Here is a 27,464-nt window from a genome sequence, read left to right on the forward strand (position 1 = left end):
AACTTAAGAGGACTCAAAAATATGTAGCTTTAACCCACTTCAACATCATAACTTACAAAGGTGCTGTTAAGATAGATTTATGTAGGCCACTTATGTCATTACTTCCATCTCTCTTAAGTCCCTGGGATTTCAAGCAGTAGCTTTGTCGTATATATTTCACATTAAACAAGTGAACACTTGGGGCAACCGCGCACCATGAACCAGCACGTGAGCTGCAGTCAGAAGCAGGAGCATATTTTTCCTCCTCCAAAGGAGGCAGCAACAAAATCAGAAGAAAATTAGACAATTCACGTCAAAGATAAAGTTAAGATCATGATCTATTTATAAATACAAACAGGACTAAGGAGGAGGCATTATTATTTGAACAAGGAAATAAAGGCAGACATTACGACGGGCATGTACGGCAAATAGTTTACATTAGATTTTGTTGGTGGGACAAACAAAACAAAAATATAAAAATCCATTCCGGTCTACACTTCAGTCCAGAAGGTGGCGGTATTGTACCTTTAAGCTGTTTATCAACCGCAATTAAACACCAGAAGAAGAAGACGACGACGACGACGACGACGAAATGACGTGTTTCCTCTCTGTCCCAGCCGCCAGTTTTTCATGTTGGTGATCTTTGATAATAAAGGAAACAGACTTTAAGTGTCAGTACTGAAGGCAGACAACAGCAGCCCCGGGGTTCAGAGACAGTTCAGCACCGCCAGGACTCGAGACAAACACGTGTTTCTAGGTCGAGGGGATTCAGAGGATATTAAGATGGCAAAAGTTCAGGTTTTAAACGTCGCTGTGTTGGACAACCCGAGCCCGTTTGGAAACCCGTTTCAGTTTGAAATGACGTTTGAATGCATGGAGGATTTACCGGAGGGTGAGTAATGCTCATGTAAATGTTCAGTGTTATAGCTGTAAAACACGAGCTTCCCCTCGGGATGTATTTTACTTTAATGGCAACTTCTACATTTAAAGTTGATAAAGCAGCTTTTACTAATCGATAAGAACTGTTGTGTCCTCTTATACTTCTTATAATAGGGGTATGGGAGATATTTAAATTGATGAGTGGTTGAAATTTGGCGCTGGCGCGTTTGTGCTCAGCGTCCCGCCTCCCACATTCAGTGATTGGTTCACTGTGGCGTGTCCGAGCAGCTGATTGGATAAGAATGCGGCGTTGCTGTAGCAACGGACAAGCCCGAAAAGTTGCCGCGAACTGTTGGGGAAAGACAACCCGGAAGCGTCAGTTTAATGAATACTAAGATACTAATCACAGATAGACAATGCCATTATAGCGACTTTTAGTTGGTTACATTTTTGGTGTATTTGAGTTTAAATTCATATTTTAGCTTTTTTTTAAAAAATGTTTTTAAATGTAGACAGTGTCTTGAGATGTACTGTAGGCACAAAGCATTTGTCTTGTGCTATGCTTCACACATTAATTAGACCACCTGTCATAATAACAAGAAAAACAAATATTTGAGAAGTCTTTCAGAAAGGCCTTTAAAAGTAAATGTTATTGTTTTTTATTTGGCAAATAAACTGAAACAACTTAATAATCCTTTTTTCACAGATTTTAACCAAACCCTCATATTTAGTGTGTCCTCCTTGATTCTAGCTGGTGTTGTTTTGATGTGCTTTTCGACAGTCCCACATCTTTTATCGCTGCTCCCACAGACTTTAAATGAACACCTTTAAAGTGTGCTCAGGCTCTTTGTCTCGTTGGCTGATGAAACGAACCTTAAACTGAATTTCTCTTTATAGATCCACATTTAAGTCGGCTCACTCGACCTCTGACATTCAACCACTCAAACATGTTTTTCTTCAGAAACGACAGTAAACTTTAATTTCATTAGTTTTTTAATCTTTATTAAATGTGCTTTACTATTTTTGTTTGTAAAACACTAAACTTTTAAATCTGTCTAACAATAGTTGTGATATTTAAACACGAACAGATAATCCACAATGCAATTTATTTAATTATTTTTATTTCATGCACTTCAAACAAACAAATCAAATCAAATAGAATCGAATCTAAAATAATCTTTTGAAAGAAATGTGTAGGGGAAGCCAGAGGGGCTCTCCTAACAGGTAACACAGAAACAAGTTATTAAAGTAGTGCAAGCAAATATAAGAACAGCTAACCAGAAAAAACATTCATAAAGTGTAAAAAGAATGAAGAAAGAGTAAACGTCAAAGAAGAGGAAAATATAATCACTTATGCTAAAGAAGGAGTATGATGGTGTATTGCTTAATTGTCCAAGCAGGAAATAAATATTTTGTTGGTGTTAAAAGCAGAAGAAGCCTTTTTTTCCCTCTGGCGCGTCGTTCTGATGTCAGAGTCAATGTCTGGGGTTAAACGTGTTCCCAGTCACCAACAGTGTTACCTGTGTGTAGCATGTTTACCTTGCAGACATCACTTCACCTTTCTAACTCTGGTGTGTGTGTGTGTGTGCGTGTGTGTGTCAGATCTGGAGTGGAAGATCATCTATGTAGGTTCAGCAGAGAGCGAGGAGTACGACCAGGTTCTGGATTCTGTTCTGGTCGGTCCGGTGCCGGCTGGCAGACACATGTTTGTGTTCCAGGTAAGCAGCAGGCTGAGCTCACGAGCTACCTGTCATTCAACATACTGACGGGGGTTGAAGGGGAAGAAAGTCGAGGTAAATGAATTAGCTTTCTGCATTAATCATGAGTGCTGTTGAATCTGATTCCTGTCCGGCTCAGGCGGATGCTCCCGTCACCGGGCTGATTCCAGAGAGCGACGCTGTGGGAGTGACCGTGGTCCTCATAACCTGCACCTACCGTGGACAGGAGTTCATCCGCATCGGTTACTATGTCAACAATGAATACACCGACCCCGAACTACGGGAAAACCCCCCTCTTAAACCAGACTACACCCAGGTACCACACACACACACAGATGTATACACTGTTTTCTACTGCCCTCTGCTGCTCACTTATTGAACTTACAGCTAACTGAAGCAGCAGACAAGAGATGTACAGGCTCTTTTTAATGCGTTTGCTGTACTGAAACAACAGTTATCCCTGATGAGGTTAGCAAAGCTTCGGTCCTCCCGACAGGCGAACATCCACCCGACTGCTGAATGTGGATACACACTGCTCTGGCTGATGTGACAGTTTCATCTGATACAGCCTCTGTATTCATTTATCTGCTCCTACACGATGCTCTCTGTTCACTGTGCTCGGTGAGTACAACAGGGTGGAGCTGCTACAGCATCAAAGATAACCTACATCTGTGCTCACGGGGCAAGACGACGCGTACCTTACAAGCCGACAAACTTGACGAACACGTGACATAAAAACACATACGTTAAGGAAGGACGAGTCCACGAATACACGGACGTTCCAGGCCAGCTGTCATCGGCCTCAGGTCAGCAGGTTGGACTCAGATTGTGTGTTAGGACGGGCTGTTTGTTTGAGGTCATTCAGACAACTCACAAAATCCTTCAACATACCAACGTATATCAGTATTTAAACAAGAGGGGAACAATCTCTACTTGTCTTTAATCTGATATAGGACAAGGAAACGGGACCAAGCGACCACCTGCTGTGTTGAAAAATGAAACTGATAGAAGTATAAAATCCTGCAGTACATCGAGTGTCCACTCGAGGCTGTCTGCAGATACACCCCACGTTCAAAAGAATCTGTTTTTTACAGCAGGAATAAACATGTTACAAATTACACAGGTCTGATTAGCCCCCCCCCCCCATGAAGCTTAAAAACCAAACTGAAGGACCTTGTTTCCTTCTCTTCAGATCCTTACTCCTTGATCTTCTCTGAACAAAGAGCTCTGCTAAGTCGGGACGTAACGATTCTCTCAACTCTCGATTTCTCTGAAGAGAATCTGGAGGTGATCGGAGCTTCTCGTTGTGCTGTCGACTAAACGCTGCATCACGTTGGTTTGTGAAGTTCTGTCTTGTTGCACACAGTCTTTGATTCTCTGTCTGGGGAAGACAGAAAGCTTCCACTGGCATGATGACGCCTGCTTATAACAACCGACCTCCTCCTGCTCTCCAGCTGCTGACGCTTCACCACGACACTGCGATTCTTTTGTCAGAGAAGCGATTCGAACCGCGACACCTGTGAATCAATATTTAACTCCCTCGTGATGAAGTGTAGAATTGGATTGGATTTAATTCTTTTCCGAGTTTAGTTCTTAAAAACGGGCTGGCTAACATTCAGTGGATTGGGATGTGACTGCTTTCTTACTCCACCCAGATGTATTTGTCGGACACCCGAAACAATAAAAATGACTTTACAGTCTTGAGTGAATTCTAAACTCCAGCATGTGTTGCTCTTTTCTCTCTCTCAGCTCCAGAGGAATATTTTGGCCTCCAACCCTCGTGTCACCCGCTTCCACATCAACTGGGAGGGCTCAGCGGACAAGATGGAGGACTGCGAGAACGTTGACCCGTCCCCCAACAGCAGCGGCGGCATGCTCCCCCCCGCCGCCTGTTTACCAGGAAAGATGACGCAAATTGGACTGATGCCGGACAATTCCATGGACTGCATGTAAGAATGGACAGAGTGAGACGGACAAAGAAGCTCTTCTTATCTTTGTACTCTTTTGGACAAGGACACCACGGACTTATCTTCACAACATGTCAGAAATCAGGGACGTTATTTTTATACAGCATAAGCAAAAAAGGGTTGGATATGTATCTGTTAGGAAATCTTTCACTCTCACTTTGAATAATCACTTCCAACTTTGCCTTATTTATCCGTCTTTGATAAAGCAGACGCTGAGCCGGAGAAAGTTCACGTCACGAGGGGGAAACGTTCCCGAGGCGGCCGTATTATGAGACTTACAGACAGAAGCCACTTGTGTTGACCCGTTTGTCCCCTCCAGCTCTGACTTAGCGCTCCGTCTGTCAGAATGAACGTCGTGTTTATTTGTTCTGTAGGTTTTTTTCCTCGTCTGGCATCAATCTGATGCATCCGGATACCTTCGGAAACAAATTCAGTTCTAAGACAGACATGCTGGTTCCTGTTCTGAGTGTTAGCATGGGAGCTAATCCTCACTGATCCTGACAAGTCAATCATCCACGAGTGAGGGAGAAAGAAGAAAAAGTGAGGCTGTATTGCAGTCAGCTAGTTTGGGTGATGTAAGTTTCCTGTAAATAATGTTTTTTTCAGCGCTTATTTAGAGTTTAAGTTCAGGAGGACATCGTTTGTCTTTGTGCTTATATTCTGTGCCTCACTATTTGTACTTACAGTGACGTGGTAAATAAAGTTTGTTTTGTTGATTCTGTAATGCCTTCTTGTTATAACAACATCTTACTAACATTGCCTCTTTCCACCTTGACTAGTGCGGAAGGAGGAAAAGACTGCAGCGAGACTCTGCATGTGTATGTGTACACATCGGCCCACTCTCCCCCCCCTCCCTCCTCCTCTTCATCTTGGCTCCTTCTTTCTTTTTTCTTTTTTTTCCTTCCAATTTCATTCATAAAATTCAGCAGCATCACTTCGCCATTTTCACTCCAGCCTCATGTTGCTAGGCAACTGCAGCACAAAAGGGAGGGGGGGACTGTCTGCTATCACCCATTTTATCTCTCCTTCATAGAAGAGACTAACTCCTCCATCCATCTGTTAGCTCAGGCTGCTTCTCACACGCCTCCTGTGTTCAAAAAGACTCCTAAGAACTAGAAGAAGGTAAATGACATGCACACATTATCTCAGTTTATACTATGAGGCTGATAATAAAACTAGAGGGTGGGAATTTAGATTTTGGACAATTTGGTCTCTTTGGTTTTTATTTTACTAACCCTAACTCACTATGAAAACGTGTTGTTTGAAACCTTAGAGTATGTTTGAACCCCTGTGTCAAAAAAAATGACGCATCAATCCAGACACTGGTCCCCATGTCATTCCTTATGTAATCAAACCCTTACATTTATTGCGCAGAGCTTCATTCAAACCAAACCAAAACAACAGTCAGGAAAGGGGCTGTGGAGAGCTACTATGATTTTGTCAGACTCTGCACAAGCTGCTGGTTTCTTCTATTTATAGCTTAGCTGTTTAGATCACAGGCCTGGGATCCTTTAGGACACGTACAATGTATTTTATATGTGCCTGTAGAGGATGTTGAGCTGATGCCGGGCTCCTGGTCTGCTGCACGCTCACTGCAGGCAGGTGTGCAGGGAGGAAGATGCTATTCGAGGAATGGGACAGTAAGAGGTCGTTGTAACACAGACGGTGTGTGGCTTCGCATCCTGCACCGATTGTAAAGCAAACTGTCCCTATTGTTTCCAGTGATTCACTCCCCACCATTTCAAGTCCTCTCCGTGCACGTCTGTCTGCGATCTGTTTAGGAGTCTTGCCAGCCAGACCGCGCCGCGCGCGCGTGCGTGCGTGCTTTAAATTCTGACCAACATTTCTAAAAATAGCTCGCGGTTGACGTCACTTTGCCAAACGTGTATCAGTCGCTTGGCGGCAGTGAGGGAGGGGGACGAGGGGGGCAAAGCGGAGGAAGGGAGTTTGATTTATTTATTTTTTTCCAAGGTGGAGGTGGTGGTAGGGGGGCCATTCCTGTCAACCGACGGTGACAGCCAATAGAAATCCTCACAGTCGCCGAGATTCCCACGGTTGAGCCACGACAAGCCAATGGATGACAGAAACAGGAGAAAGTGGGCGCGTCCGTCGCCAGGAGGAAAATAATCTGTGACGCTCCTCTCGCTTGGTTTTGTATGGGGGGAGTGGGGCGCTGATGTTTTTTTTTTTTTGATGGACAGGGTAAAGGACCAATCACGGGGCTCGGTGAGACAGCGCTGTGGTGTGGTGGCCTATCACAAGCCGAGCATGAGCTGTCAATCAAACTGTTGTGGTGAATAGGCGGGGCGTTCGCTCGGCTGTAGTTCCGTCATCTCGCTCGTCTCCGAGGATACGGGGGGGGCAATGTTGATCTGAGTGAAATCCCGTCGTTGACGGACCCCGCCGATGTTTAATTTTTAAAGCTGGCTTCGCGGACGGAAAGTGGAGAGCTTTCGCGTGAGATCATCGCAAACCCCCGCCGTCGGCGTCGCTTGTTTTTCGGGCTGGGGGAGAGGCGGGGAGCCGGGGGGGCCTCGCTTGGAGGGGGCTGCAAGGAGGGACGGGAGAAGACTGGATCCTCCGTGTTCAGGCCAAGTGCGCCGAGGTCTGGCCTGACAGTGAAGCCTCAGCTACCCACACACCACAGCCGGAGCTCACCGTGGATTTGAGCTCGGTGCACGTCTGTGGCCGGTTATTGATGAACCCACCTTTCCATCCACCGCATCATCAGCAGCTGTCAGGTCGGTGAAGACCAAGACTTCAGATAATAACGCCTGGGAACTGGTACAGCTGGATTTAAGAAACACCGGTTAGACCTAATCGAGCTTCGACCGGCTTGAGGAGGCTGCAGGGCGGCCACAAAAGCCACAGATCGCCCGCTGACAGGTTGTCATCATGGGCAACGCGCCCACGGCTAGAAAGGGCAGCGAGATGGAAAGCGGTGGGTACCGTCTTCAGTGTGCATCACTCCTGAGCAGCACCTGCTCTGTAGCGTCCTCATGCATCGATCAGGGACGATGTTATAAAGCAGGCCGTGTTAGTTTTACATAACAAGCCATGCACTGTTGATAAGAGGCCTGTCTCCTTTCCAGATCATTAAGATCCTTCTCCTACGTCCATGACAAGTAGTCCATTGGCTGCACACAATCTGGCTTGTGTCATGCAAACACCTAAATGTGAGGCATCTAAATTCAGGAGCATCAAATGAAGATGATGAAGAGAAGCTGTCTGTGAACATGGGGGGGTCAAAATTACCCCTCAGATATGGACATGTTTTATTTGATGTTAGCTGACGAGGAAGGCTGTGATACAATTTTAGGCCAAAAACTGTATTAGCTGCAGAATAGCCAGCAGCCATTACAAGCTGCTATAGCATCTTGGCATTGTCACATTACTGTAACATTGGCCTGATCACAAGCGTCTATGTGTCAGATATATCCCAAACACTACAGGCCTGTTGCTCCAATCCCTTGGAAAGAGATTCTACTGATAGTGTGTGGGTGAGCTGGATCTGATCTTGCTTAGTGAAAGCGTGTCTGCAGGTTTGGTGTCTGCTCTGGATGTCCAAGAGAAGGTTACTGATAAGTTTACAGTCAGATTTGATTGATCACCAAACATGAAATAACCACCAGTACTTTAAATGTCTATTAACATCGAGGCATTGACGGTGTGTCCGTGTGTAGCTGAAGTCAGTGTTGTGACTGGCTGTCTGTGATGATGCCAGTCACATTTACAAGTGTGTGTTTGTGTGCTTTACTATAATGCTGTTCAATGTGTGTGATGGCGAGGTGATGTTGATGGGAAAAAGTGTGTAAAATGTGATTGAATTGGATATGAGTGTGTCCAGAATCACTCCGTGGTTATAAAATAGATTGACAGAAAAATGAAAAAGCATCTAAATGGCTTATAAAAGCAAACAAGCAAGATTGACTTCATAATATTTAACTCCTTCAATGTCTGCCACGGGCTCATATGAAGTAATTAACAGCATGCTGAACCGTTTAGCCCCTTTAGAAAAAAGTAAAAGATTTCCACCAAAATTAGGTGAACTGTGAACTGAATGCCAAAAATCGCCTCAAACTACAGCTTGACCGATTAATCAGCTGAGTGAAAATATCAGCCGATAGATAGATAGATACTTTATTGATCCCGAGGGAAATTCAAGATATTTCCTTCTCAAGTGACGATCGGTGTAGGTTAATTTTATAGCAGGTATGTGCCGATATACCTCGATTTATTCCACCAGTAAATATCATTTTATTTGAGTTTAATTGTATTACATTAGCAGTTCTCTTTTACCAGTAGAGGGCGCTAGATGAATTACATTAATAATGTAAGATGCACAGTTGTTTTCCGGTTGAGTGACCATCTTGTCTTCATTGTACATCTTATCTACAGATCGATAGCTCTTAGAAAGATATTGGCCGATTTATCGTTATCATATTTTTTTCTCTCCCCATTATTGATATCGGCCCCAAAAATCTCATTTTGGTCATCATTTACATCCAGTAACTAATCAGGATAAAAGCAGGTTTAAAAAAAATTTATCGGATGTGCATTTAGATTTTGTAGTTTGACGCGTGTCTGATGTGTTAATATGGAGGAGGCACTTATACTGCAGCCTGTTGGCAGGGATAGCTTTACGTCAGGGGTCTCCAACCTGTCTTTAGGATGAGAGCTACTGTCAAAAAATAAAACAATTCGCAAGCTACTTCTTCTTCCCCTTATTTGTTTTAGCATTGGATATTAATAACATTATATGCTTACCTTTAATGAGATTTCTGACACTGCATGCTGTTGACCAGGCATTATAATCTGGTTAGATAGATCTAGAGATGTAGTGAGTTGATACGGTTTGCTATGAGTGAGGTTTTGTTTATGCATAGGGTAGATTATATTTGTTTTCTTTTTTTACATTTTAAATGTATTTGGCAAGCTTCTTATTGAGGGGTCTCCTTGTCTCCTAAAGCAGGGGTCTCCTTGTCTCCTAAAGCAGGGGTCTCCTTGTTGGAGAGCCCTGCTTTACATCCTTTGACTTCACTAGAGGCAAGATATTTCCCTGTCCAATCTTTATACAATCTTTAACTACAGAGCCCTTTAAGTTACTGTTTCTAGAAGCAGCATATAAGAAGTCAGAACTTTAAGTACTGTTGATGCTCATTTACCCTCCTTCATAAGTCCTTGAATAACAAACATGACATAAAAAGGGTTCACAGCATGTGCTCCAGCTGTTTACCTTTGAGCATTTGTGTTGAGTAGTTCATTTTATAGTGTGTTAAACCGACCTGCCACCCCGTGTGTTAAAAAAAGAAGACGATGCAAGGTGTGAACAACTGCAGCTCTGAGAGTGTCCACTTGCTCCAAAAGTCCCGGGAGTCACATACACACCCTGTGTTAAGATGTCCATTTCAACAGCTGAAATAAACGTGTTTACTGACTGATACAAACAACTATTAGATCACATCTTCATTAGCAAACCGTTTTTGAACAACTCATCCTCTTGGCTTGTATCAAAGCCAAAGTCGGAAGAGGAAAGCCTGCGCAGTAGAGTAGCCCTGAACCAACGCAGAACTCTACGGATGTTGCTTGAAAAATGTAACCGCGTCCAAAGCGATTGGTGTGTGAACCCCCATGTATGGAGGCGGCTGTGGTACTCCAGGCGAGCGGCCTGGGTTCGAGTCTGAGTTGTGGATCCTTTTCCTCCATTCTCTCTCTCTCTCTCTCTCTCTCTCTCTCTCTCTCTCTCTCTCTCTCTCTCTCTCTCTCTCTCTCTCTCTCTCTCTCTCTCTCTCTCTCTCTCTCTCTCTCTCTCTCTCTCTCTCTCTCTCTCTCTCTCTCTCTCTCTCTCTCTCTCTCTCTCTCTCTCTCTCTCTCTCTCTCAGACAAAGCCTGCTCAGTTCCCCACCCTTTACTTATTTATTCCCAAAACCCATTTGAAATACTGCAGACCCTGCTACCTTCAAGAGCAAACTAAAAACACACATTTTCCACACTGCTTTTAACTTCATTTCTTTAGTTATAATCTTCATGTGTACAACTAATATTCCCCTCATACACTTTTTAACTGTATTTGTTTTTTCTATTTTATTGGTTTATTTATTGTATGTTGTTTGTATCCATTTACCTCGTATGTAAAATGTCTTTGAGTCAATGAAAAGCGGCCTATAAATAAAATTTATTATTTTTATAATTATTATTAATAAACCTTAGTGTTTTTAACCTAGGCTGAGCTAATAGGCTAACAATGCTATCGAGATGAACATTTCATTCATACCATTTTGAAGCCGTACATCCTACTCTTCCGATGTCTCACTGCTTTTTTTCTTTGCAATAATTACAGTTTAATCAACTGCTGCTCAACATAACACACCCGTGTTCAATCACCACGCTTTTCTTTCACAAACAAGCAGACAATGTTGTGGAACCAGAAACTGGAAATATATGTAACGATGCTGTATGAGTGAGTTCATCCGACTAAGCTCACGTGACTATCTGTGTCTGACAACAGCTCAACATCTGTTTCAGATTTGAACTGTTTTCCTCTTTCTTTGTGTTTTCTGTTTATTAAAGTCCAAAAGTGATCAAAGTTAAAAATAAATAATAATAATAATTAACAATCTTTCAAATCAGATTGTTGAAGTGTTTCCCAGGCTCCCTGAAAGCGGAGACGTCCTTCTTTTATCCCTTCCCACTTCTTACATCCACATATTATCACTCTGAAGCCTGTCTTGTTGTTTTGTCTTCCACAGTCAAGGAATTCCTTGCTAAAGCCAAAGAGGACTTTCTCAAGAAGTGGGAGAACCCTGCACAGGTCAGTGTGTGTGTGTGTGTGTGTGTGTGTGTGTTTCTGTGTGTGCACACACAAACAAACCTCTTCTCTGATCAGAGTGAATTTTAATCCATTCATTAGCCTAAATACAGCTCTGTTAGGGTTTTTATTTAAACTTGTGTCACTCAAGATATCAACTTCTTCCATGGTGTTAAAGGTCATATATTATTATTATTAATATACTGTAAGTCACGGCGCTCTCCAAAACATCTTCGTGAAGTTTCTTTATCACTCTGATCCTGTATTTGATCATGTCTATAAACCCCTCTATTTCAGCCCTGCTCAGAACAGGCTGTTTCTGTGTCTTTAGCTTTAAATATGTAAATGAGCTGTGTCTGACCACGCCCCCTCTCTAGAATGGCTTGGGTGGCTCGGGCTTTCTCGCTCCTTGTCCTATTGTTTAAGGCAGACTAAAAGGGCAGAACAAACGCCTAGCTGTGGATGTGGCACCCACCTGGGGGAGGAGTTACTGCCCTTTGTGATGTCATAAAGGAAAATCTCCAAACGGTCTGTTTGAGCATTCATTTTCTGAAACTTGGAGCAGAAAACTTTTGTCATAATTGGGGGTTCTGTAGACAGACTAGAGACATTTATTAGTGTTGGAAAAAATAAGGTAAAGTGTATTTTGTATAATATGAGACCTTTAATATTTATTTTGAACCCTAAATTGGTTTGTTTTTATTTTGCTCTGCCAGTAATCACTGTAGCTAAATGTTTTAATGTAATGTGAAAAGTGAAATCAGTCAAATGTTTTTAAAGTATGTATGGTCTCTTTTTCATGCAATTATCTATTAACTGTATTACAAATATTAATGTGATAAAATAATGTTGTTTTACATCATTTCACTTAATGCCTATTTCCCCACTTATTATGAATAAAAAATACAATCTTTAAAAAAAATCATGTAAAACAAAAACATGTTACACAACAGAAGACAGTGATGCTGTGATTAGCACTGTTGTATCCCAGTGAGAAGGTTCCCGGTTTGAATCCCCGTCTGACAGGGCCCGTCTGCACTCTCTGTAGAGTTTGCATGTTCTCTCTGTGCATGCGTGGGTTCTCTCCGGCTTCCTCCCACAGTCCACAGACCATCATTTGTTTAATGTGAGTTATATCGTCTGGTTTATTTATTATTATTATTATTGATTATTGAGTTCCTTATTTAAAGAGGCACAGTGTACACTATTCAACATTCAGACGGATGTAAATGAGTTAGCTGAAAGGCTCTTTGTCATCGGCAGTCCCTTTGCCAGCATTATAGAATTAAATCAAATCACAAACATACGTTCAGTAGTTTCAAACAATGCAGATATATACAATACAATTTGGGATCAATGTTTGTGGGACAGGGTCTCCTGTGAGTATATGCAACAGAATGAACAGAAAGTGTGATTATAGGACACAAACATCAGCTCTTGTTTGTTTGTTTGTTTGTTTGTGCAGAACACTGCTTCCCTGGAGCAGTTTGAGAGGTTGAAAACCCTGGGTACAAGGCTCATTCGGCCGTGTGATGCTGGTGAGGCACAAAGAAAACGGGACAGCACTACGCCATGAAGATCCTCAACAAGCAGAAGGTCAGTCCAGGTCAGGGGTCAGGGGTCAGACTGGGAATGGAAGGCGTCTAAATGTGTCCCTCATGTGAGGACACTCACAGGATCCTACAGGAGGGTCACAGAGGATACATGTCACTGATTACAGCTTGAGACAATGAATGACGGGATAGTGTGAACTAAACACCCTGAGGTGCTCTGTCTGTGCTGCTGGACACTGGACTCACAACACAGGTGAAGCCTCCTTTTCTCTTTTGAACCCGCTTTGATCCTGCCTGTGCTGAAGGAGGCCTCGGCGGGACGGGCACAACTATGATTGTTTTTATGCAGATCAGGATGTGGACTCACTTTAAGGACTGGTTTGTTCCTATTTCCTGAAATATTTGGCCCCTTTTCAAGATGTAGTCTCCACAGAAAGGGGCAAATTTATCTCTGAAAACACAGTAGATATGTGCATCACTCTAAATAACTTAATGCAGCGTCTCAATGTGGAGCTGATTTGAGCTACTTTTAATGATGCTAGAAGCTTCTGCCCTTTAAATACACCATGATACATGTGTTTCTTATGTTTGGTCATTGTTTGATACTGCTGAGCTAATTGTCACCAAAGCAGATTTTAAATCCATCGACAGAAACCTTCCTCCCAAACGTGAATCAATTATCCCAAACAGAAACACAGAAGTCAAGTGAAATGTTCTGAACAACAACATGAGGCGTCGTCAGACCAAACTGCTCTTTCCTTCCTCATTTTTCATGTTTCCTCAAAAGTCAAAGACAGAGTTGGTCAAACGTCATACAGCCTCTTATTTATTTTTTTAAAGAATGAACCGAGTAGATGGTAGAAATGCAATTAATAATTATCATAAACGCAATGTTCATCTTGCCACGACACATACGCTGTGTGATGGGAACCTGATGTAACCTAACTATCCTACCTGTGAGAAAAAGAAAGAGGGGCCTCGTGCCTTTACATTCAGCTTAGTTCTCCTGATGCATGAGTTCATCTGACAGTCTGCATTGTCTCTCCTCCTTTCTCTCCGTCTTTGTCTCTCAGGTGGTGAAGCTCAAGCAGATAGAGCACACACTGAATGAGAAGAGGATTCTTCAGGCCGTCAGCTTTCCTTTTCTGGTCCGGTTAGAATACTCGTTCAAGGTACGCACATCTCTGTTGGTCGGGTTGTGCACGCCAGTGTTTTCCTCCCTGAGTGTGTTTTCACGTCTCTTTGTCAATGTACTGTGTGTAATAGCAATTTAGCAAAGCAATTGTATTTCTAAAGCACATCTCATTGGAAGCTCAGAGTGCTTTTGTAAACTGTCGGGACAAATCTGCTCGTCACCATGTCGACACATGATTTATGTTTTGAACTTTATCAGGGGGTCAGGAGGAACATGATGCAAACACACGAGTCGTGTCAATCAGGCCTCTCCAACAGGTAGCCTGGGAGCAAGTGGTAGCTCGTGGGCAGGTTTACAGTAGCTCACCTATTGGTTGACAGACTGTGTAGAAAATATGCACCTCTTCCCACTATTCATATATTTGACCTATTAAAGCAAGTGTAACATAGTAATTCTTTTCTTGGACCTTGATGTGAATTTTCAGTAACATACTTACTATGTGGCACCATAAGAAGTGTAAAATATTCATGTTTTTTTTTTTTCTTGGATGATGTGAATTTCAGATTAGCATTATTATTGATAAGCGTTGGCTTAATGCAATTTCACACATGTACAATCATTCAGCTGATGTGTGCTATGTGAATGAAGTCAAGCGATGTGATGCAAGTAGCTCTGGACCCCTGGTGTAAATCATGAAGAGCAGATCAGAAGGTGCTTTATTTCTAATGTCTCTCTAACGCTAAAGATGTCCTACCGGGGACACACAGGTCCTTCATGTGTCTGGACGGGTGTCATAAAATATCTAGAAACACTTTTTCCACCAAAATCTCCCCATGAGGTTTAGATTTTTATTGTCATTATATAAATTATTATTTATTATTATGTATCAACACTCGGGATGTGCAGACACAACTTTTTCCACCTAAATAAATCCAATAAAAACAAACTAAACTTTTCAAGTCTGTTAAATGGTCTGCTTGTCGGAGCATCTGTATCAGAGAATTTAGATGCAGTCCAATAAAATCTGAAATTCGTTTTTGACTGATATGGGACCGATTATCAATATCAGATCAGGACACCCCAATCAACACCATTTCTCCCTCTCCCCCGCTCGTCTGCGTTCATATTAGTTACATCGCTCCGTACCCATGTTCACATACGGAGAAGCTTATGTGTGGTTTCAGCTGATCAATGATTACTCACTCTCCCCTCGGTGTACTGAGGTTCTTTATACTGAAAGCAAAAAGACTCATGAGTCCTTTGAATGACAGTCTGTTTACCAGGTCTAAATCAACAGTGTCTATGAAGTGATCCCTTCTGTTTAAAGAACTCTCTGAAGGGTTTCAGTTGATCTCTGCCACCAGAAACGAAACCCACATCATCACATCCAAAGCTGTCCAAACATCCTCTCTTCAGCGTCGTTCAATCTGTCTCATCCTTATTTCACTTTAAACCTCAAGTCAGACAAAGTCGGGACGTTTTTTTTAAATAAAACCAGAATGTTATGATTTACAAAACACTGAAAGCCCATAATGTGACTGTAAACGGCACAGAGACGGAGTTTGTGTCATTTTTAGAGAACGATCTGCTTATTTTGAATTTGTTGCAAAAAAAACAAGTTTGAAGAAAATTTGTACAAGTCAACAAAAGACTCAAAGTTGTGAAAAGGTGTTTGAAAAAAAAAACACCTGATGGAAAAGATTCAGAGAATCTGAAGACATCTCTGAGTGCTGGGGAGCAGAGTCAGAGTTTTAACCTCCACATGTGTGTGAATTAATGCTGAACCTTCTAAACAGATGACGCCCTGCTTATTTTTGGCTACTCAATACCAAACCACATGTACAAAACAAAGTGATGCAGCAGAGCAGTAAACACATTCCTGTTTGTTTGTTTCCTGTCTGTCTGCAACATGAAAATCCACAAACATTTCTTAGTATACACATTTGACATGTTTTTGTAGCAGCCCCCCCCCCCCCCCCCCCCCCCCGAAGCCATATATAAATCCATGCTTTTTTAAACAAACACACACACACACACACACACACACACACACACACACACACACACACACACACACACACACACACACACACACACACACACAACAGTAGCATAGGTTTTCACTTGACTTGACTTCTTCTTGAGTTCACCTTGCATCGCACCAGTGCAGCCTGGATACATACAACAGGCTATCAGACTGCACAGCATATACACCAATACATCTCACAGTACAAACTTTGCGTAGCATCAGTTCAGTGTTTCCAGCAGCAGCTCCATCAGTCCTTATTATCTGTGTCCACTCTGCAGCGTCCATACCGAACATTTACGTTGAGCTATTTTTAACCCATCAAGAGAATATTCTTGTCGACATGCTGTTCCCCCACGATCACACATGAAGGTGTATTTACAGGCTCTGAAGAACAGGGGATTTATAAACCAGCCATGGACATGAAACATGCTCAAGCCAGTGTTTAATAGTAATTTCTTCATCCAGAGTGATTCAGATTGACCCACAGATCAGTTTGTGTGTTTGTGTGCATGAGCCACAGTCACTGACAAGCTCCTCCGTCTTCCCTTCTCCAGGACAACACTAACCTCTACATGGTGATGGAGTATGTACCAGGCGGAGAGATGTTCTCCCATCTACGGAGAATTGGCAGATTTAGGTAAGACAAATGTGAAACACTTTATGAGCACTCACAGACGTACGTGTATAATCACTGTGCTTTTCATTCTGCTCCTCTGTCCTGTGTTCTGTTTTAATCCTGTCTGTACTGCTCTATCTATTTGGTTTGATTCTATACTATGCTGCTCTGCTCTGTTCTGTTTTATTTTATTCTATGCTATTCTTGGAAAAAAGGGTTATTAGGTATAACCTCTTGAGATGTGTCATGTTGTTTTCGAGGTGATCCTTGAAGACAGAAATGTACAGTACAGACACAAATAGACAAACATTTAACAAGAAAACAAACCAGGGGAACCTGCTCAGAGCAGAGCAGGACATGCACACTCACAGATCTTAAAGCCCACAGTGAATAATCTAGACAGTGGAATATGTACACAACATGATAATATAAAGGTGTTGAAGTGGTGTTATTATTATGGACAGTTGCAAATGATTGTGAAATAGGAAGACAAAGCATGTCTCAAACAACTGGAGAGGTGATATAGACCACATTTTCCTAGGTAGATTCATCCAATCAGAGAGCCTACGTCAATTTGTCCTAGTCTATTGTATTACAATGCATTTGATTCCATTCTATTCTATTTACATCTATTCTATAGAGTTCTATTCCATTCAGATCCATTCTATTCTTTTCAGATCTATCCAATTCTATTCTATTCAGATCTATCAGTACAAAATACAAAATAAAAGCATATGAAACACAGATTTTAAACATTTGATAAAAAAATCAAATAATGTTAATTAACTATTAAAATGTGTGATTAATTAAAATTAACATGTTAATCATTTGACTGCCTTAATTATATAATATTATATATCTAGTCTACTGTAATCACTTATATAATTTCCCTTCTGCTCTCTTCTATTCTATTCTACTATATCCCTTTCCATTATATTATATTACATTATATACTGCTCTGTTATGTTGTATTCTATGTTAGACTATTCCATTCATTTTTTGTTCGGTTGTATTCTATTCCCCATCTGCTGCTCAGTGAGATCATCACAGCACTAACCTGCTCTCTCTCTGTCTCTCTCTCTCTCTCTCTCTCTGTCTCTCTCTCTCTGTCTCTCTCTCTCTCTCTCTGTCTCTCTCTCTCTCTCTCTCTCTCTCTCTCTCTCTCTCTCTCTCTCTCTCTCTCTCTCTCTCTCTCTCTCTCTCTCTCTCTCTGTCTCTCTCCCCCCCCCCCACTGTTGTGGACATTTGTGTAGTGAGCCTCACGCTCGGTTCTACGCAGCTCAGATTGTCCTGACCTTTGAGTACCTGCACGCTTTGGACCTGATCTACAGAGACCTGAAACCTGAAAATCTGCTCATAGACCAACAGGGATACATACAGGTGAATAGTCCCTCATGCAGCAATAAGAACACTAAATAAGGAGTGCAACGTAGCTTTAAAGCATGCTTTGTATCAACTCATCTTCATTGTTTACAAAGTACCTGTGTTTAGGACATTTTCCTCTTGCGTCTAAAAAAACCTCACAAAATACCACCATATGTTAAATTACAAAAGTTTTTATTTCTGTTCTCGAGGATTCACTCATAGAGCCAGAGCGCCAGTTAAAAGGATCAATATTTGATGTATCTCTGACACCTAGTGTTTAAAATGGGTACTGCAGCATATTAGAAACACGCAGAGGCTTTTTATGTCAGGCACATGAACTTTTATCTGAAGCAGTCAGCTTGTCTGCGTTCAACACTGGAACACCTGTTGGTTTGACATGTGACTGCTAAACTGAGGGGCGTCCAAAACGGCCCTGTGAGGGGGCCTTCAAACCGCTTTGGACCTTCTCTGGTCCAAATAAATCCAGACCATTCAGACCACCAGAATCTAAAGTTAGAAGGAGGACATAGTGGCTGCTGCGTTGTTGTCAGAGCAGCACTTCATCATAGCACGTTCTCTTAAAGTCTGATCAAACAGGACAGTCATTTTGTGATTTCACTCAGTAGATATTGTACATATTCCTTTAATAATTACAGAAAATATTATCACAAATAATCACGTTGACACTTCTGAATCTTCTTTGAAAACGACATAAATGATAATGTGACTTATGTTTTATTTAAACTAAGACTTTATAGGATTTGTTTTATGTTTACTGTCATCATAGATTATTAATGATGAGATGAAAAAACAGTTTGATGCTTTGTATATTTAGAGCTTCATGAGTGCTGTTCATTTGATGAAGACATGGCCGCCTTTAAGAAACAGTCACCCTGATGTTTGCAGAGTGTCGAAGCTGCACTCTGTATTCAGTGGTGACCCGCTTCTTTCCCTCCTCATCTGTCACCTAACTGATAGCTATGATTAAAATCAGCACAGATTTCAATGTTTTGGGATTAATAAGGAAAGTCATTCCGATATTTTTCTCACCTGTCACCTGTTCACTTCATACACAGTGGATGGAGGCCATTGATTGAGTCATATGAAGAAAGTCTGAATCAGCGTACTAAGATCTAACTGGTGCCACTTCTGCAGTGAAAAGCAAACGGCTTCTCTGTCGTCTTTAGCATGAAGACTAAATACGGCTTTGTGTTTTTTAATCTCACTTCAAGTTATGGTTTCGAGATTGAACATTATCAGTGCACGCCACAGTTCTGTCTCGTATAGTGCAGAACTGAGAGATCACACTTTATCGTTTCCAAGAGGAGGTTTAAATAAACTCATTTAAATACTAAGAGATGCTCTTTAGTGTGTCTTCCACGTGTCTTGTGCATGTTTAGTGCACATCTATGTGCACACATTTTAAGTCTGCAGAAACACAGCTTCTCCAAACCTCCTCTTGTAATCAAAGTCAAAGGTGGTTCCTCTCAGTCTGAACTGAACACAAACATGTACGGACGACTCAACATCTGCAGTCACTTTTAACAAGCAACTTATTCAAAATGAACCCTGACCCTCCCGAAAGTCTATAAAATATCACGATAATGTGCTGTATTGATTTTTTCCCCCTTTTTTAAAGAAATTACCTCGTTAAAGGCAGGGTTGGTAATTTTCTAAAACTAGCATGATTTTAAAAGTAGCATCCTCTCCTTCTCTGTGTTCACTCTCCTCCTCCCCTCTTTCAAAAGCCACGCCTCTCACTGACATGCATTAGCGCCATTGGTCCAGAAGCAGATTTCAGCTCATGTTTTGAGTGTGGGCTCGGGCATGCATGGAGTAGAGAAGCTTGATTGGTTTATAAAAAACGAACCTTCAATCTGTCGTTGGTCGAAGTTCTTACAGGTTTACAGCTGCGACAGATGACAGATTTTCTTTGTTCCTTTTTAAGAGCACATAAGATCTTAACTACTGTCAGGACATGAAGACAATTTCAACCAAAAACTTAAAAAGTGTGTCTGCAGGAAATGACCTACCCTGCCTTTAAATGAAGGTTAAATTAAACCTCGATTCCTCCCTCTCTTTACATGTCCCTGCTCTTTCTTTTTGTCACCCAGGTGACAGATTTTGGCTTTGCCAAACGTGTAAAGGGCCGGACCTGGACACTGTGTGGCACCCCAGAATATCTAGCCCCAGAGATTATTCTCAGCAAGGTGAACCTCCTTTAGTTCCTTTTTTATTTTATAATTTGTCTGCTGCTGTTTTATTGGGGTTTTTTTCCAGCATCTGATCCTTCAGTTATAAACAAGCATGTAGTCCTGTGATGTTCTTACAGCCGAGTGCACAATTTAAAAATGTTGTTGTTGAATTTTTATTTCAGAAAGTATAGATTTAAAATGTTGAGATATTTATGTTTCTACCAATAAGTTCTGTTTCAGCTTGTTGTTTAAAAAGCTGTGGAAATATTTGACAAGCTTCAGCTAGCGTTTGGACTGAACTGGAACAAATTAAATCTAAATAAAGTTTTGACTGTTGGCTCTTTCCTTCTTCCTTGTTTTCCTCTGTGTTGAATCCACCAGGGTTATAACAAGGCAGTGGATTGGTGGGCGCTGGGCGTACTCGTCTATGAGATGGCAGCAGGGTACCCGCCTTTCTTTGCAGACCAGCCCATTCAGATCTATGAAAAGATCGTATCAGGGAAGGTGAGTGTGACTCTGAATTACACTTCAGTATCTCTTTGTATAATCTGCTGGTCGCCCCCTGTCCCTGACTTTTCCCCCGCTGCGGGTCGTTTTTTGATTCGACAAAGAAAACTGCTTGAAATGACGTTTTCCTTTTCATCATTGAAAGATGGGAACAGCATCAGCATTTGTGTTCTGTTTTTTATTTATCCATACTAGAGCTGCAGCTATCGAATATTTTAGTAATCGAGTATTCTATCGAATATCCCGTCGATTAATCGAGTAATCGAATAAATCATACTTTTGCTTAATTAAGGTTTAACTCGTCTTGGGTCGTCCCTACAAACCTGCTTCTTTGCAGTTACCATGGAAACGCCTGCTTGTTACAGCCAACCACCTCTGCTCTACAGCTGCTGATGATGCTCACCATATTACTGACAGGGTCCCAAATTCACTTACCTTTGTCAAGGCAGCAGGTAGATGAAAAATACAGGCCAAACACGTTTTAATGGCTGAAATAGCAAATAGTGATTTGTGTAGCCTACACATCTGTTACAGTATTTAATTGAGAAAGCATTATGTTCTGTTGAATCAATCACAGAATCAATCATTATGTCAGATAAGGAAATTGAGAAACTTTAAATATATATTTGCTAAATTATTATTCCACAAACAAGTTATCTCTTGATTTAGCTTTGAAGACATCAGACATTTCATATAATCAGCCTGTTTATTATTATAAGTGTATCTCTGTCTGCTCCTGCAGCGCGTGCATTCAGCGCGCTCACAGACTACAGAGACCAGAGACGTGTCTATGACAGAGACTGTGAGAGGACGTTGCTATCGTTATGTTAGCTGCAAACACGGAGAGAGTGAACGGAGAAAAGTCGACCGTTTGACCGGATCACGTGTTCCCGACTGGGTCGTATGGATCACGGATCAACTGTGTGCTGACTAAAAGTTAAAGGGGGCACGCCGCGCTCGTGTGTGGGTGTTAGCGCTGAAGTGTCTGTGTCAGAGAGAGGAGCAGGTAGCTGCAGCTATATTAAACGTGTTTTATACTCATACCAAAGTTTTGATGACGCAAAAAAAAAAAAAAAAAAAACTTAACGAAGCCTCGAGGCAGCGAAAATTCCTCGATGAATTTTTGTAATCGAATTATTCGAGTTATTCGAGGAATCGTTTCAGCTCTAATCCATACCCCTAAATAGTGAGTAGAGCACCCCTGACAGGGGGCAACATTTTGAGAGTCGTGGTGGTTGCTGCTGGAGTCAGAGATTTAAACATAAGAAACCAGTTCAGCAGAAGTTAAAAATGCCTCTGCTCTACTGTAGTCACTAATGTGACACGGAGTAACTCTATTATGACTACTTTTACATGCACAACAACTATTCTCCTATTTTCCAATATAACAAATCAAATACAAATACTACAAAGATGGCTGTTTATGATCCAGAAACTAACATTAACCACAGCTTGAACAACTGTCTGCTCGTGGCAAACTTAAAGCAACAATATGTAGGAATTCAGTTTGGTGAGCGTTGGCGCCGACTGAAGGTTTCTAAGTGCAACTGCACTGTAGTAAAACACGGCGCTGTCATGGCTCCCCCTCACAGACAACTCAGAGGTGCTGTTTGAAGCCAAAGACCCATGAACACTGACGAGGCACAGCAATATTAATAGTTGCATGAATATGACTCGGCTAGCATGTAGAGGCCATTGTAGAGACAGCTTGACTTTTGATGTAAACATTCGGCTTCTTCTGCTGCTCGATCTCTCTCTCTTTTTCTTCTTAGTTTCATCCGTCCTGTTCCACCTTTAAAACCTCAGACATTGTGTCAAACAGTACAGAGATAGGCTAACTGACTCGTGCTGTAAAGACAGTTACTGTCACATGTCACTTCCCGCAAGACAACCATGACCCTGCTGCAAAACATGCTAACGTGTCATTAGCAAGCGACCAGGGCGGTCGGTGAACATGGGAGAGACAAAAACATTGTTGTGCCATTTAATCGACTTTAAAAGTACTATTTTAAGATTTTAAAAGATATATATTTTTGTGTTAACTATGAGCTATGCTAACTGTGAAAAGGAAAGAAGACATTTCACAAAAAAGGAAAAGAACACGCCGCAAACTCCTCTGTTGAAAAATGCAATCGATGCGGAAGTTCAAAATCCTGCGCGTCCACTCGAAGTCACTCACACGCCCCGTTCAAAAGAGCTCATTTAAACAGCAGATATGAGCATGTTTACACCCTGCTTTAATGAACTAAATGAGTTTGAACAGCTCACGTCTCTGTAGGCGCACGCAGCACGGGTCTGGTTTTTTTTTTTTTTTAAGGTTTATTTTTGGCCTTTTTGCCTTTATTGATAGGACAGTGGATAGAGTCGGAAACAGGGAGAGAGTGGGGAGAGACATGCGGGAAAGTGGCCACAGGCCGGACGCGAGCCCGGGCCGCCCGCGCGAGGAGCAAAGCCTCGCAACATGGTGCGCGCGCTGCTGCTGCGCAATCGGCGCCACCGCGGGTCTGGTTTTTATGACGGGTGGACCCTGACTGATGCGCGGGCGCTTTGTAGCTGTTTGTCAGGAGGCTTTAAAGTCGCCTCAGCTCCAGCTTGTCTAAAAATTAGGTTGAAAACAACACAACAGATTAATATTGAATATGTTATAGTGGCATTTAGATATTTAGTCTAAACTGTAAGGCAGGCATAGACCTGTTCTCCCCACTCAAGGGCCCCAATGTAAAAAAAGAGTTTGTGTGTTGATCTAAAAAATGGAGAGAAAGTTTCATGTAGTCTGTGTCAGGTTGAACTAGCTGCTCCACTTTAGGATTACATAAGCACATGTAACACAGACATGTTGATGTTAACCTGCGAGGAGCTCTGTAAGCGCTACGCGGCACACCGTTTTGTCATAGTTTACCTGCGGAGCCTGAGGTCCTGTTCAGCCATGTCACATAAACTGTGCTTATTCTTTGTGCTTTCTGAGGGTTTTTCTACCCTCGAGCCTGCTCTAACCACCAGTCAGAATCTAAATGCCCGATTAATCTACCGTAAAATCCAGTGGATAAGACATTCATCTAAAAGTGGGCTGCGTCCTATATACAGCATAACAGTATAAAAAGCAGAGACATTCTCTGTCATCGAGCAACATCACACACTGCTTGGGACCTCAAGATATTTAAAATTGGCCCCTTTTATCCTGTTTTACATGCGACCGATAGCAAGCAGGAAGGCAACCTCCACATGGATAAAAACTGATGGTACTAAAAGAGCCCCCCCCCCCTTCCCCTTATATTACAGTGAGACTCCATATTTTACTGTAAGTAAACTAGGAACATCCATCGCTGGAAGGTCAAACTTTTTCCCTTTTTTTTAAGCTAAAAGAATGAAAAATGAAGCTGTATGCTGTTGTCTGTTGAATATTTGCTTTTCTCCCTCTCAGAGATTCTCACACACACACACACACACACACACGCACACACACTCAAACTGAATCAGGTCATGCAGTGTAAGCTGACATCTTTCTCCAGTCGTTCAGTGTGTGCTCAGCCTTAGTGGCTTTGGTCCTGAAGATTATTTCCCCCCTCCCCAAAAAACAAACAAACCTTGATGATTCATGATCTTAAATTGAAACGGTCACACTGCGGCATCTTTGACGTAAACTCGTTCTTCTTCTTTGTTTTCTGTTTCAGGTGCGTTTCCCGTCTCACTTCAGTTCCGACCTGAAGGACCTCCTGAGGAACCTGTTGCAGGTGAAACACATATCTGAGTCGAGCCCACGTCAAGTATCTTTCCCTTTGCTTTTCTGTCTGAGTTAACGTTACTGTGGAAGTGATGGAAAAGTACCGCTGTCATCCTCAGGTGGACCTCACAAAACGTTACGGGAACCTCAAGAACGGGGTCAACGACATCAAGGGACACAAGTGGTTTGCCACCACTGACTGGATCGCAATCTACCAGAAAAAGGTGTGTGTCTCCAGAAACGTGTGTGTGTGTATCTGTGTGTATGTGTACTCTGTGTAGATGTGTCGCTTCCCCATGGGTTAAGTTCGCCTTTCAACCGGTGCTTGTCTTCAGGTGGAAGCTCCCTTCGTCCCCAAGTTCAAAGGACCAGGCGACACCAGCAACTTCGACGACTACGAGGAGGAGGAGATCCGCGTCTCCTTCAACGAGAAATGTGCCAAGGAATTTACAGAGTTCTAGTGTTAGAGACCAAGAAGGGAGGAAGAAAAGAAGGATGTAGGGAGTAGGCTGGTCGAGTGGGAGACACGAGGAGAGAGTACTGTCTCCTGTCCAATCACAAGCACCAGCTTCAAATAGAGGAAAAAAATGGGATAGAGAAGAGGGGAAAAAGAGCAAGGGGACTGATAACCAGCAGTGTTGCCTTTTCTGTTGCGTTTCTGTTGTTTTTAATTTATTGTTCTGTCTTATTTATGAAGACCTTCATGAGGAAGGTTTGCTTCAAATCCATGGTTGCTAGTGGAAACCGCCACTTATTTAGAGTTGCCACATCTGAAACCCGAGGTCTTTCCTGCTCTTCTGTTGTTTCGTTTATCATTTAGTCACATTGAGGCCACATCACAGAGACATCAGACAGTCTGCTGGAAGCCAGTCCAAGTCTCAATCTGCACAGGCTAACTCGGCTATTCCAAGCTAACAAGAGGAGCAGTAAAGCAAACCTTGAAAACAATCACACAAACGTCACTTTTACGTTTTACAGCTGTGATTGTCCTCGTGTGTGAACATGTGTAAACACTGGCACGACTGGCCAAAAATCTTGAACAAAATGAAGCAACAAGTGGGTCGAGTTGACGACGTAACTGCATCTGTCTTTCATATCATCGTTAGCGTAGCCCGGATTTGTGCACATCTGCAGCGCTCCGTTCCTACACACTGCTAGAAACGCGCGGCTCAATCGTCGCGTCTCACTAACTGAGGAGGAAATGTTGATGGAGATGTTTCCGTTTGACTGGTTGTGAAAGGACATCGTTACATTATGGTATCTCAGGTTTGAACATGTCACTTGGACATTTTAGCGGCATAAAGATTAACAGATGAAGACTTGCTTGGATAAAGATTTGGTAATTGGACGTTCTGGTAACTTAAGAGGAAGTCATAAGAGGTTTAAATCATGAGAGTTTCTTCATCCAGGAGATTCACGTTAGACACTTTTTAGTCTGGCCCGACCGACATGGGCTGATTAACATAGATACACATTTACTGTTGATTCCTCAGAAGCTCTTATCAAACACTTGTGGAAAAGATGAATCATAAAGACAAGTATGTAAGACGCACTTTTATTAACTATTTTTTCCCCTTGAAAGTTGGCTGCGTCTTATACACCGATCATGATACTCTACCACACTGAGCAGTCAGGCCGCACCACTTTTTAGACGTGTTCTTCCTCACCAGGTCATAATCATGCATCTACAGCAAACAGTGGCATATCGTTCTGTGAACAAACCTTGTCAGGGCTCTTTTGATGGAACAACTTTTTGACTTCCTTGAACACAATAAAATCGTCCCGTAGGAAGACAGTTTCAACTTTTTTCTTTTCTTTTTTTTTTCCGCGCTGAGAGACCTTCACAAACAAAGTGCGTCTTATACACCAGTACGACTTATGTTCCGGGTGTGACGGTATGAAAACTGAATTAAATAAATAATCAACTTACATTGAATTAACCTACTCATATCGGCACGTTATCACAGATCAAATGAGCTGATAGCGATACATAGCTACGATGATAGCTACGTGATATGCTAATATCGGCAGGCTGATTCACTGGTTGGCTCCACTTGTTGGCGCTCACGCTGTAAAAGTTTTTACTGTAAAATGACTGGCAGCAGTTTCACCAATAATTTACAGTATAATTAACAGTATCTATAATCAAATAGATTGTACTCTGCTGTAATGTTTCATAGATTACAACAGGCGGTCTCACTGTTGACTACTGTAAATGTACAGTGTAGCTCCTGTATCAAAGAATTACAGTAACATATTGAAGTCAGATGTACAGTTATATGTTGTATAAATTAATAGTTACAGTATTGTACTTTCGCCAGTGCACTATACTGTACAATTTACAGTATATCTGAAGAATACAGTTGAAAGTTGATTTGGCATAAATGAATCATAAATCAACCATTTGGCCCCTGAGAACTGCAGACCACCTCCACCTGCCTCGAGCTGTTTGTTTCACCAGAGCGCTCAAACCATCCATCAAAGACAGTCTACGTCGTCTACGCTCTTTTTGACTCTTGCTAAGTCAGGACCACGCTCCATGTGACTCTCATGTGTGCACACAGTTTTTGTTTCGTTCATATATTTTTTTCTTGTGTGGTGATGATTTAAAGAGATAATGTGGCATTCCCCTGAACAAGGGAGGGAGGAGGACGCATCCTGCCACCTGTTATTGCTTCTTACATTTAAATGCCTTCTTCATAGCTGTGTCATTGTGCCATGAGGAAGATATTCTTCAATGGTTCTTTTCAGGCACTCTTTCAGGTTTTTCTCTGGACATTTTTAAATTCAGGTGTTTTTGATTTTCTTTCAGTTGAATCCGTCCTGTTCAACTACTGTTCAGGAATGGAAACTTATAACAACCTTTTTTGTCAGAGCTACACACAATAGAATATATAATTTGTCATATCAAATTATTTTTAAATGGACCAGCCAGTTTTCAAGATCCGATCTACGACCTGTTTCAGATCATTTCTCGGTCTGTGCGTCTCAG

General features: G+C 42.0%; 2 protein-coding genes across 2 annotated transcripts; both read left to right on the forward strand.

Moving 5' to 3' along the window:
* The first annotated feature begins 545 nt into the window (after window positions 1-545).
* LOC306817288 (histone chaperone asf1b-B-like) lies at window positions 546-5,259 on the forward strand. The gene is made up of 4 exons (XM_079334040.1): window positions 546-871; window positions 2,461-2,576; window positions 2,716-2,892; window positions 4,326-5,259. The coding sequence occupies exons 1-4, from the start codon at window positions 763-765 to the stop codon at window positions 4,527-4,529; spliced, it is 606 nt and encodes a 201-aa protein (XP_079190166.1). The 5' UTR covers window positions 546-762; the 3' UTR covers window positions 4,530-5,259.
* A 1,568-nt stretch (window positions 5,260-6,827) lies between these two features.
* On the forward strand, window positions 6,828-27,399 carry LOC306820613 (cAMP-dependent protein kinase catalytic subunit alpha-like). The gene is given in 13 exon segments (XM_079338497.1): window positions 6,828-7,484; window positions 11,293-11,354; window positions 12,817-12,861; window positions 12,863-12,904; window positions 12,906-12,947; window positions 13,978-14,076; window positions 16,623-16,705; window positions 17,938-18,064; window positions 20,164-20,259; window positions 20,626-20,748; window positions 24,423-24,482; window positions 24,592-24,696; window positions 24,808-27,399. Coding segments are annotated over 13 exon segments (1,056 nt in total). The 5' UTR covers window positions 6,828-7,438; the 3' UTR covers window positions 24,934-27,399.
* Window positions 27,400-27,464: the final 65 nt, after the last annotated feature.

Source organism: Symphodus melops (assembly GCF_947650265.1).
Source record: "Symphodus melops genome assembly, chromosome: 2".
In the NCBI taxonomy this organism is placed as follows: Eukaryota; Metazoa; Chordata; class Actinopteri; order Labriformes; family Labridae; genus Symphodus; species Symphodus melops.

Excerpts from the sequence above, each read along its gene's own strand:
- LOC306817288 (XM_079334040.1), top strand. The coding sequence starts at position 763 with ATGGCAAAAGTTCAGGTTTTAAACGTCGCTGTGTTGGACAACCCGAGC. Across the intron at positions 872-2,460 it reads CATGGAGGATTTACCGGAGG|ATCTGGAGTGGAAGATCATC; the intron begins GTGAGTAATGCT and ends TGTGTGTGTCAG. Across the intron at positions 2,893-4,325 it reads TTAAACCAGACTACACCCAG|CTCCAGAGGAATATTTTGGC; the intron begins GTACCACACACA and ends TCTCTCTCTCAG.